At 42.1% G+C, this 13,004-nt stretch overlaps 1 protein-coding gene across 2 annotated transcripts in view; it reads right to left on the bottom strand.

The window, feature by feature from the left end:
* anln (anillin, actin binding protein) overlaps nt 1–4,429 on the bottom strand; it is a 100,182-nt gene extending 95,753 nt beyond the window's left edge. Inside the window, exon 1 of one of the 2 annotated variants that reach the window (XM_060850058.1) lies at nt 4,289–4,429. In XM_060850058.1, the coding sequence (XP_060706041.1) occupies nt 4,289–4,306 (18 nt within the window). In that variant the 5' untranslated portion in view covers nt 4,307–4,429. Of the gene's footprint in view, nt 1–2,942; nt 2,959–4,288 lie in introns of those variants that run through there. The other variant, XM_060850059.1, reaches the window with a different exon arrangement.
* Nucleotides 4,430–13,004: the final 8,575 nt, after the last annotated feature.

Below are 13,004 nucleotides of genomic sequence, written 5' to 3'. Positions count from 1 at the left end.
GCTACAGTCCTATAGTTGCAAAAGCCCTGACAAGAGGTATTTCTCAAAGCCTAAAATATTTACTTATCAGAAAGTATATCTATTCTGTACATCTGGACAATGAAACTCTCAGGAAACAAAAAATTTGCAGTGCTATTAACAGCCAGTTTACAAGAAATAGCAATGGATGGAAATAATAGGAAATGCTTTGATATGCTTTGATATAACATATGCTTTGATATAACATATGGTCAGGTCTCAGTTTAAATTCAGGGTAGATTAAAAAGTAGTATATTTAATTTGCTAGAGTTAAAGGGTTCTTGGTTTTTAGAGTCAATTTTAGATTAAAAATATTCAACAGAGGCAGGGAGATGAAAGAATAATAATGATCATTCTGCAGGAATGGATATATAGCATTCCAGGACAGATATATTATATATTTTTCTCCCAAATACTTGTTAAATTATTATTTTTTAAAGTGTTGTGCATAAAAACACAAATAAGTTTCATCAGGAATTCAATACTGCAAAAGGCATGTAAAATGTCCATATTATTCTTATGATTGTTGTATGTTTTTCAAGTACATTTTTGTTTTTTCTCAATTGGGTTGTACCTGTGGAAAGTATTTTGAGCCGTTTATCACTGGGTTACAAGTGGCAGAAATAATCAGAAGTTTAAAAAAAAAGAGATAATTCATAGTTAACACCTAGGCAACTTTTCTTTATAGACAGCAATAAAGGAGCAGGACTGGGCCATTCAGCCCTCAAACCTGCTCAGCCATTCAAGATTGTGGCTGATCACCTACTTCAATACTATTTTCCCAAATTATCCCCATATCTTTTGATGTCAATTCTAACTAGAATTCCATTGATCTTAGTCTTGAACTTTATTGATCAGAGTTTCCACTGCACTCCGGTTAGATAATTCCAATGATTCACCATCATCTGAGTGAAGAAATCCCTCCTCACCTCAGTCCTAAATGGTTTCCCCCTTATACTGCAGACTCAAAGTTAGAGAAACATCCTTTCTGCATTTACCTTTTTAAATATTCATTCCCAGAATGTAAGTATCGCTGCTGAGACTAATTATTGACCATCCCCATTTACCCTTGGGAAAGTGGTGGCAAGTTGCTTTCTTGCACCACTGCAGTCAGTCAGGAGGAAGTTCCCCAACGCTATTACCCTGTCCATGACTTCAAAACAGCGAGAGCCAAAAATGTATGCAATACATGAGAAGCATTCACAACAACTATAGCATTACTGAAGCAAAATAACTTTGCTCTTTACTCAAATCCTCTTGCTATCAAAGACAACACAATTTTAAGCTTTCTAATTGTTTACTGCATGGCATATTACCTTTCAGTAACTGAAGAAAAAGGATGTTCAAGTCCTTTTAGACATGATCACTTCCCAGTCCCTTATCATTTAAGAAATAACCTGCACCTCAGGTTGTCATCAACTGATGACCTCACATGTATTCATATTCATATTCCAACTTCTACGTGTCCCATCACTCACACAGACTGTTGAAATCCTCTTGGAAGCCTCTGGTTTATCCTTGCAATATACATTCCCACTTAGTTGCATGTCATCTGCAAACTTGGAAATACTTGGTCCCAGCATCCAAATTATTGATAATAGCTTGTGAATAGCTGGAACTCAAGCCTTGACTCTTATTGTACCCCACTAGTAACAGCCTGCTAATCTAACCACTGGTACCAAAGCACTAAGCCTCAAACAAAATACTGGAACACGACTCTCAAGAGAAAATAGTTGTTAGTTTAAAGTTGTTAGCTGGTTCTGTTTCCCCCAATCTAATTTTGAGGAAACTTGTCAGTTTTGCTTCTCCTTTATATCACACAAAGTTTGAAAATTATGAAGGCTTAAAGTGGAACATTATATGATTTCAGCAGAAAGCTCTACCTCCAACAAAAATATTTTTTCTTCAGAAATAAATATATGTTTGACTTATTACATGTCCTGCCACAACGTATTCAAAATGACAGGTACACTTTCTTAACTATTCCTCAAAATTAAGTTTCACTGTAGATACAGCTACAGATGAGAAACTTCACATGTTTCTAGGTGTTTAAGTTTAAAACATTACAAACTTTGAGACCAATTGTTAGGATGGGCTAACATAAATGCATAGCAAACATGATTTAATTTGTAGCTTTACATCAGAATTGTAGATTTTATTGCTACATACAGTAAACTCAAGTTGAAAGAATTGCCGTAGGGTTAGCATTTAATTGAAAAAAATGTTTCATTAAAACAGTGATGTGTATACCCCTGCATTACATTTTCATTATGTCATGTATATTTTTGCATTGATTATGTGAACCCCTTGATCAAATGAAATATTTGATCAACCGGTACACTCCTGATCCCATAGCTGCCAATTAATAAAATGATTGTTGTATTGCAAATCATTGTTGTACAAATAAAGTGAACAAAGGAAACAAAATTTAACTGAAAATACTATCTTTTATATGCAAGCAATAAGATAGCTGATTTGCTTTTTCTATTTTGTTTAGAAAACATTTGGAAGAATAAACATAGCCAGAGTAGAGCGAAATGTCTATTGTCAAAATTGATTGAAGCACTTTTCTACCTTTTCAGATATCTGTATTTTAGTTTTTAATTGCTCTAATACATGCCGCATGTCTAGCACTAAATTAAAAACCGGTACACTATCAGATTGGCAATCAAATAAACTGTTTATGTTCAAACTAGCTTCTCTTTCCTACAGTATCAGTGAGTCAGTTAAAAATTGTAATGTAGAATAGTCTCAACAATTTTTTTTGTTTCAAATTACCTCTTCTGGATAAGATCCCAGTCATACACAGACACAAGGCATTACTGAAGTTTCTGTTTGACCCCAAGTATAAACCAAATTGTGATCCCATATTTACCCTCTATCCATGTAAGGAAATTATGACAATCTCACAAGCAGCTACTTACTGTACAGCACATCAGCTGATCAGTTGCAAAATCAAGTTTAAGTTTTAATTTAATTTCTATGAAGCTTTAAACAAATTAATACTTTTAGTTTACAGAATTAAAAGATGTTGTCCCCAAGTCCTAATTAGAAATAGTCACGCATTTTATCTGAATAGTTCCTTATTTCTTTTCTGCGTTATAAAAAGGCGGGCACAGAGTGGATGTTGGAGGAATGTGAACTCAGTGGAAAGCATTCCAAACAGATTACGTATAAACTCAAGTAGCATTTCAAATCGAGGTGGTTTAGAAGAATAACAAATAAGAGAGATCAGAACAATTACAGCAAATGTTCGAAACTGGTAGCTCAGTCAGCATCTGAGACAAGAGAAAAACAGGATTAAGGGTGTTCAGTTCTGATTACAGGTACACCTAATCATCAAAGGCAACTCACTCGTCCAAGTTACAAAGGAGCAACATTGCCAAGCAATAATCACTCCCTCTGATACTACATATCAGAACTTCAGTTCTCCTATGACACGATGGTTCGTTCTTGTACAACCCCGCGTTATAGAAAATCGCGCTTTAGAAACAGTGGTTGAAGTGTTGGTGTTGGAATCGCGTTTACAGCCAACGCACAAAGTTTCGCGCTGTAGAAACAATGCCAATTCGTCAATCGCGTTACATTGGATTCGTAATAATAGAGCGAGCAGGTATCACATAATTCTGAAATGTGCCACGTATCATTCTGAAAGCCTTTCAAAACAAGGGAAGAGGGGAGAGAGCTGAAGCAAAATTAACGAAAACAAAATTGAGTTGACATAACTGTCTCGCCCGCTGGGCTTACTGGTTATCTTAAAACCAAGAGAAAGTTTGCTTTTACTGTTTGGTTAATAGGACAAAATTCCTTTTGAGGGGGTAAAGGATACCATCCTGCATAATTGAAAGATAACAATTTTGATTTTAACAACAAAAATGCTGGAAATAAAACTCAGCAACTAGGGCAGCGTTTATTAATTTCAACTGTATTAACGTTTTAGGACTCTCGACCTCTCATCAGAAAATTTGGGGGTGGTGTGGAGAGAGTCCTCGCCCGTAATCTTTTACACGTAACCAAAAACACAAGTGGCAGCGTGGAAACAAAGTGCAGCGAGTTATGACGGAAAGTCGCTCTTTGGATGCTGAACCTTGGAAGATCCCGGGAGCAGGGTACAGCAGCAACAGCTGAACCTCGATGAATAACAGATCTGACATGATTAGGGTGACCTGGACAACTTGCACACACTCCTCATGCTCTCGTTCTCCCCTGAATTACAACCGCCGAAACTCCCCCTTTCGACACCCGAGCCTCCTGACAGGGAGCCCCTTACCTCAGTGAACGGGTCCATGCTTTCCGAGTGACACGCCAGCCAAATCAGCCCGTGTCAAACAACCTGCTTCTTCAAGCTCTTCTCGTGCTGCTACCTCCACGATCTCGAACTGCGCCCAACTGCATTCAAAATTTCAAATTCGGCGCCGCCAACGGTACAGGCTGGGATCGCGAGACTGGGGGAAATGGCATGAGGCCGTGTGACAACGGTCAGGCCGGACGTCACTTGACGAACAATAATAGAAACCAATTGAAAACGGCAAACGACGCAGCTTGCAGCTTGATGAACAGACCAAGTAACCAATCAAATATCGAGAGCTGCCCATTCCCCTCCCCCACCCGGAAATGTTTCGGACAAGGCGGGCTCAGAGCTAATGGATTGTCTTATCAGTGTCAAAGAAGAAAATGTTCACGTCCAACGCCCTTTGGCTTGTGTTTGCAATCTTCTCATTACGTTTCCAAATATTAACGCTATATTTTTTTGTGGGATGCTGCGATTTGGAGGGGGCGGGGTGCATGTTTATTTTTTGGTCTGCAACATGGTGTAGATTGTGTGTTTCCATTCCCACCCTTTATTATTGAGTTAAAAATCTCATTATTGAGGTGAGAGTCTGTCTGTAAATGGCTGGTCGGTGTTTTCCAAAAATCTGATTCGTTCATAAAGTTTGTAAAAGTACGTTGCAAAACTTCTAGACTTGAAAATTACAGAAACTAAACATTTGGCTTCAGACAGCACGTTCGACTGTTCGGTGTTTCAATGTGAATGAAATAATTTTAATGTGTATTTCGTGTCAAGGCATACTACCTACGTTTCAAATTGAAATTCACTGAAAGCGAAATAGAAAAACTTTTCTCCATGCACAATGTTCTGTTCAGGGATACTTCAAAACACTTGGAATGTACATTTTAAAATCAAGAGTGTTCAATTTCAAACATACAATTTAAGGGATTCTACAAATTTTAGCGCCTTGGTGTGAAATGGTTTTAAAACCCTAGACAGTGACCTTTCCCAGTTGTGCCTCAGTTTTGGCTGCCCAAATTTGAGGTCCAGCGATGTGCTGAGGAATGACTAAATGCCAGTTTGCAACATTTGGCAAAGGATAACCCTTGATATCATAAGACCAATAAGTTTCAGGCTGACAAAGGCCCTTCTTATCAGATAAATTCCTTTATGCCTTGAGTTTTGCCCAGGCCTTCATCAAATGTGCCTTTGTAAAGGAAGAATCACGATATAGTCATTGAGATGTATAGCACGGACACAGACCCTTCGGTCCAACTTAGAGCCATAAGGATGTACAGCATGGAAACAGACCCTTCAATCCAACTTGTCCATGTCGACCAGATACTCCAATCCAATCTAGTCTCACCTGCCAGCACCCGGCCCATATCCCTCCAAACCTTCCTATTTATATACCCATCCAACTGCCTCTTAAATGTTGCAACTGTACCAGCCTCCACCACTTTCTCTGGCAGCTCATTCCATACACATACCACCTTCTGCATGAAAAAGTTGTCTCGTAGGTCTCTTTTATATCTTTCCGTTCTCACCCTAAACCCATACCCTCTAGTTCTGGACTCCCCAACCTCAGAGAAAAGACTGCCTATTTACCCAATCCATGCCCCTCATAATTTTGCAAACCTCTATAAAGTCACCCCTCAGCCTCCGACGCTCCATGGAAAACAGTCCCAGCCTGTCCAGTCTCTCCCTATAGCACAAATCCTTCAACCCTGGCAACATCCTTGTAAATCTCTGAACCCTTTCACGTTTCACAACATCTTTCCGATAGGAAGGAGACCAGAATTGCACGCAATATTCCAAAAGCTGCCAAACCAATGTTCTGTTCAACCGCAACATGACCTCCCAACTCCTGTACTCAATACTCTGACCAATAAAAGAAAGCATAACAAAAGCCTTCTTCACTATCCTAGCTACCTGTGACTCCACTTTCAAGGAGCTTTAAACCTGCACTCCAAGGTCTCTTTGTTCAACAACACTCCCTAGGACCTTACCATTAAGTGTATAAGTCCTGCTAAGATTTGTTTTCCCAAAATGCAGCACCTTGCATTTATCTGAATTAAACTCCTTTTGCCACTTCTCAGCCCATTGGCCCATCTGGTCAAAATCCTGGTGTAATCTGAGATAATCCTCTTCCCGGTCCATTACACCTCCAATTTTGGTGTCATCTGCAAACTTACTAACTGTTCCTCTTACGCTCGCGTCCAAATCATTTATGTAAATGACAAAAAGTAGAGGACCCAGCACCGATCCTTGTGGCACTCCACTGGTCACAGGCCTCCAGTCTGAAAAACAACCCTCCACCACCTCCCTCTGCCTTCTACCTTTGATCCAGTTCTGTATCCAAATAGCTAGTTCTCCCTGTATTCCCTGAGATCTAACCTTGCTAATCAGTCTTCCATGGGGAAACTTGTCGAATGCCTTACTGAAGTAAATATAGATCACATCTTCACTCTGCCTTCATCAATCCTCTATCCTCTATGTTACTTCCTCAAAAAACTCAATCAAGCTTGTGAGACATGATATCCCATGCACAAAGCCATGTTGACAATCCCTAATCAGTCCTTGCCTTTCCAAATACATGTACATCCTGTCCCTTAGGATTCCCTCCAACAACTTGCCCACCCCCAATGTCAGGCTCACAGGTCTATAGTTGCCTGGCTTGTCCTTACCGCCCTTCTTAAACATTGTCCATGCAAACCAGATATCCCAACCCAATCTAATCCCACCTGCCAACACCCGGCCCATATCCCTCCAAACCTTTCCTATTCGTATACCCATCCAGATGCCTTTTAAATATTGCAATTGCACTAGCCTCCACCACTTCCTCTGGCAGCTCATTCCATACATGTACCACCCCCTGTGTGAAAAAGTTACCCCTTAGGTCTCTTTTATATCTTTCCCCTCTCACCCTAAATCTATACCCTCTAGTTCTAGATTTCCCCACCCCAGGGAAAAGACTTTGTCTATTTATCCTATCCATACCCGCCATGAGATGCATTCATTTTTGTTCAAATTCATCCCGAGCTGCTCTGCGATGCGGACACTTTGCTCTAAAGGTTGTTTCCAGGGGTGCAAACCAAGACAAACACCTATGACAGAAGGCCTGAGAAACACCATAGTCCTGCTCCCTCATTAGAATAGTGGTTTAACCCAAAAGTCACCACACCTGAGGTAAGGGGAGAGGTTGACAAGGAGAGTAACTCATGGTAATCTCAGCCAAAGTGGGAATTGAACCCACACTACTGGCATCACTTTGCATCATAGACCAGCCTTACAACCAACTTGAGGCCTAACAATTCAGTATAAGATACTCTGTGGTCTACCTTTAAGTAGCCAGTCTTTACTTGCCTGTGAGCCTTACAGACCATTTTACTGTTACATTTCAAAGTGTAATAGCTTGGTTACTACATTATTTGTCACAAGCTGGGAACCAATTATTAAGTGGGCACATCATTTCTTGCAGCATTGAATTTAGGTGCTGAAGTAACAGCCCATGAGCTACACAGACGATAAAAAGAAATTCAGTGGATGAAACTTCTACATTTTGCATCCAAAATTTTGTATTGTTGTCCGTTGATTGTTGTGCGGTGTCCATTCATCCGTTGCCGTAGCCTCTGCTCGGTCTCACCAATGTACCATGCCTCAGGGCATCTTTGCCTGCAGCATATGAGATAGACAATGTTGGCTGAGTCACATGAGTATCTGCCACATACACAGCGGGAGGTGTCCCCATGCGTAATGGTGGTATCCATGTTGACACGCTGAGACGTCTTTCAGCCTTTAATGTGACAAGGTTGCATGGTGTTGTCCTGAAAGCCAGGCAGTTTGCTATTTGAAGTTTGGTGGTTGTTTAGAGGCGAGATGTGGAGGTGTGGGGAAGGTCATGGCGAGGTACTCATCCTCATTGATAATGTGCTGCAGGCTGTGAAGAACATGGCATAGTTCTTTAGCTCCCGAGAAGTACTGGACAACGAAGGGTACCCTGCCTGTTGCAGCTTGTGTCTGTCTCCTGAGGAGGTCATTACAGTTTCTCCTTGTGGCACATCGGAACTGATGTTGATGAGTTGAGCATCGTACCTATTGGGTTATAACCTGGTGTTGTGTGATTTTTAACTTTGTACACCCCAGTCCAACACCGGCATACCAAATCATGGCTACAATTGTGGGCGCACAGGCTACTTCGCAAGGGACTACAGGGTACCCAACAAGTTTGTGTCTTCACAGGAGCCAGGCTGAAGACCACAGTCCATGCCCCTTGAAGGACAGGAGAGACAGGCAGTAGTTAATTTTGTGAGGGAGAAATCCAGCCAAACCCAATGGGGGAAATCCCACTGTCTGATTCTTTGTACCACCAACTGTGCACCCCCGCCCCCAACAAACCCCCCAACTCTCCTGATTATATACATTGCACAATACTACATAATGGAGCTGCGCCTCTCCTCAGTGGGTGTGCAGCACTAGATGGAGCAAAGTGGGATGGCCTTCAGTAGATAGTGAGATGGAAGGTCACCTGGTTGAGATTTATGGTACAGAGGGATCCAGAATGACACTTAGCACATCCAAAAATTTTGATCACACATGATGCACCTGCAAGAAAATTCTGAATGGATTCATTGGACAACTATAGAAGAGGGTCGAGACAGAACCTATAGAATTTAGACAGTGAGACATGGTCTGCCATCACCCAGTAGTGTTGTTTAATCTCCATACGGAAGCCAAGCACATTTTAGGCTCAGACTTTACAATGAAATGTAATTTATCTTTCGACCCAGCCAATTGTTATAGTTGGCAAATATCAGACTCAGTGAGGCACCATCAGAGATTGCAACAGGCACATATAGAGAATTTGCGCATGGGGTAACTTTGGATGAGAATCCAACAAAATAGGCAGTTCTCATGGAGCATAATAGCTCACCAGTCACAAGTACGACTGTGGTTGTTTTGAGAGTGAGGTTGTGATAGATGGACCAGACTCAAAGTCACAAACAATATACTTTCCCCAAGCAGGCTGTGGAAGATGGTGGCCAAAGGCATTAGCCGTTTGTTAAATCAAGAAGTCCTATGCCCTGTAATGTCTATTAATAGCTCACTAACATAGCTGGTTAAGAATCGGGTGACACAGTGGCTCAACGGTTAGCACAGCTGCCTCACAGCACCAGGGAGCTGGGTTCAATTCCAGCCTTGGGTGACTGTCTGTGTGGGGTTTTCACAATTTCTCCATGTCTGCATGGGTTTCCTCCCGCAGTCCAAAGATGTGCAGGTCGGGTGAATTGACCATGCTAAATTGCCCATAATGTTAGGTGCATTAGTTAGAGGGAAATGGGTCTGGGTGGGTTATGCTTCAGATGATCGGCGTGACTTGTTGGGCCAAATGGCCTGTTTCCACACTGTAGGGAATCTCATCTAAATCATACAGTTCTTGGGGGCTCATCATTGACCACAGGGAACTAAATAAAACCACCGAATTGTGGCAGTAGCAGCTAGCTCTGAAACCATGATAAGGTAGCCCCATGGGCAAAATATTTCACTGTATTGAACATACAAATAGATTTTGTATGTACAGGATCAGAGACCCAGGGAAAAGGAAATTTAGCATAGACTAGTACAGGGTCAGAGGTTCCTGACTGGCCTAAACACTCCCAACATCCACCCAGGAGTGTGCGTTCGTTACTTTCCTTTCTGGGTTTAGTTCGATACTATTGGAGCCACATCAATGGTTTCATCATTATAACTGCCCCATTCTCTGACATTCTGAAAATGAATGTCCTGTGAGAATAGGGCAAAAAGTGTGATGCTGGAAAAGCACAGCCATTCAAGCAGCATCCAAGGAGCAGGAGAGTCAATGTTTCGAGCATAAGCCCTTCATCAGGAATTAATAGGTGGCCCAAGGGGGCTGAGAGATAAATGGGAAGGGGTTGGGGCTGAAGGTGGGAGAAGATAGCTGGGAATGCGATAGATGAAAATGAGGAGTGATAGTGATAGGTCTGAAAGGAGGGTGGAATGGATTGTTGGGAAGAAAGATGGACAGGTAGGACAGTTCAAGAGGGCGGTGTTGAGTTGGAAGGTTGGGTCTGGGATAAAGTGGGGGAAGGGAAATGAAGAAACTGGTAAAATCTACATAGATCCCATGATGTTGGAGGGTCCCAAGGCATTCTTCCTCCGGGTGATGGGTGGTAAGGGTTTGGCGATGGAAGAGGCCCAGGACCTGCATGTTCTTGGGGGAGTGGGAGGGGGAGGTAAAGTGTTTGGCCACAGGGTGGTGGGATTGTTTAGTGCGTATGTCCCAGAGGTGTTCTCTGAAACATTCTGTAAGTTGGCCTACTCTAACCACCCAAAGCTTGGAGAAGAAGGCGGCACGGTGGCACAGTGGTTAGCACTGCTGCCTCACAGCACCTGAGACCCGGGTTCATTTCCCGACTCAGGTGACTGACTGTGTGGAGTTTGCACGTTCTCCCCGTGTCTGCGTGGGTTTCCTCCGGGTGCTCCGGTTTCCTCCCACAGTCCAAAGATGTGCGGGTCAGGTGAATTGGCCATGCTAAATTGCCCGTAGTGTTAGGTAAGGGGTAAATGTAGGGGTATGGGTGGGTTTCGCTTCGGCGGGTCGGTGTGGACTTGTTGGGCCGAAGGGCCTGTTTCCACACTGTAAGTCTAATCTAAAACACCTTATCTTCTGTCTTGGGATTATATATAAGACGACTAATAGGAGCTTAGATTATTGCTCCCTAAGCACAGACACCACAGGTGATTGGTGGGTTTTTCCACAAACAATTGCACAGGAATGGGATGTTTGGCTATTGGCGTGGAGAAAGGCGTAGAAATTGGCTAGTGATGCCCCAGGAAGATCGTAGGTGGGAGCTATGACCTGTATGAAATTAGAAATAGGCAGAAATCAGCCAGAAGTGCACTCCTGCATGTTTGTCTGAGGACTACCCCAGGATTATAAATTTGGGTGGTTTTAAACACACATGAAAAACCCTGTACGACAAAATACACCACAAATTGGTATGGGTGGTGTAACATATACCCAACTGTCAGACTGGTACCCTTCCCAACTCCAGAAAATATACTCGTATTTGACCCATTGGCTATTAGGACAAAAACAGATTGACAGTGGGGAGGCCAGATCAAAGCCAATGGGTGTAGCAAAACAGATATGCTGAATGTTTTAGCAATAGCTTTCAGAGCAGGCGTGTCCGTTACCAATACCCTCAATTTGCATAATAAGCTCAGACTTTTAACCCAGCAAGGTAAACAAGCCTTAGATAGGGCTTAGATAGGCCTTAAACGTCAATCCTCCTGCTCCTCGGATGCTGCCTGACCTGCTTTGCTTTTTTGAGTGCCATACTTTTCAACCCTGACCCTCCAGCATCTGCAGTCCTCACTTGCTCCTAAAATAAATCTGGACAGTTGGCAAGATGCTGAGGGGGGTGGGGGGGATGATGAGAAAATCAGACAGACCAACACTGGTAACGGTGTTAGGAGAATACACTAGAACCATAAACAAGATCATCCTTAGAAGATAGATGATGACTGTGGGCTGCAGAATAAAACCCCATGCAACATCTATGAACAGTTGAGGGAGAACCTCAAATGGATTAAGCAAGGTCAGGCCCTGTCTTGGATCAGTGATGAACAGACAGTACCCATTCTATAGGAAGAGACAGCCCAATGTTTCAAATCGTCAATGACTGCAACTGACCAAGATCTTGTTTAACAACAATTGTAATGGAACCCCAACAAAGGCAGTAGGGATGGTATTGGGTATACCAATCATAACACCAAATGAAAGTGGGTTACAAATCTTCCAGGTGGAAAATGCCAGCAGTATCTGAAAGGAAGTATTGTTAGAATATGATGGCACTTTTCTGTACACTGTTGAAAAGAGGGAAAACTTATAGGTACCACTCTGTCAGTAAACAAAAGAAGTAAATTTGTGCCCTACTCTGTATACTCAAATGAATATACAAGTGTATTTTTGGACAAATGTCATTCTAAATTGTACTGTAGCGATCCACAGCCTAAATGCAGACATCACCAGGGTATCATACGGGGGTAAGCGAGAATGTTGAATTGAAACTTTCAGTGTGGGACCTTCACACATAACATCCGAAACACCACCTTTTGTATTAGGTCACACATACCAGCCAGGCTACACGTGATTGAACTCATAGACATTCACAGGAGGAGTTAGATCTTTGTCAATGTCAGTGACAAAGTTTAGGGGATTATTTGGGAGAAATAGGACACTGGGTATTGAAGTCTTATGAGAAAAATTGCAGCGGATCCAGACACAATTGGCAAATGCACATGCTATTATTCAGCAGGCAGAGGAAATTCAAAAGGATACTAGGGAAATCAGTGACTAATTGGTGGGATGACTTCTAGGACTGGGGCTTAATTATGCTGATAAACGCATGGGTACATCTCTGATCACACTTAGCTGTATTGTTTATCCTGGTTACTTTGAACTATCTCACCATCCTTTTTAGCTGGAAGAAAGAACTCCTCTGGAAACTAACTAAGGACTCTTTGCTCCTATCGCAGAAGCCAAGAAATTAATGAACCCAGACTGCGTTATGACAGGACTATGGAATGAATTGGTATGAATTTTACTCTACCAAGTGCTGCCAATCACCAAAGTGGTTTGAGGGTGAGCCAGCATTTATAAATAGTGGCTAATTCTCAATTTATGTATATT

Source organism: Hemiscyllium ocellatum, chromosome 34, assembly GCF_020745735.1.
Source record: "Hemiscyllium ocellatum isolate sHemOce1 chromosome 34, sHemOce1.pat.X.cur, whole genome shotgun sequence".
NCBI lineage: Eukaryota > Metazoa > Chordata > Chondrichthyes > Orectolobiformes > Hemiscylliidae > Hemiscyllium > Hemiscyllium ocellatum.
Note: the sequence above shows the minus strand (reverse complement) of the source record. Positions and strands in the feature narration are given on the sequence as shown.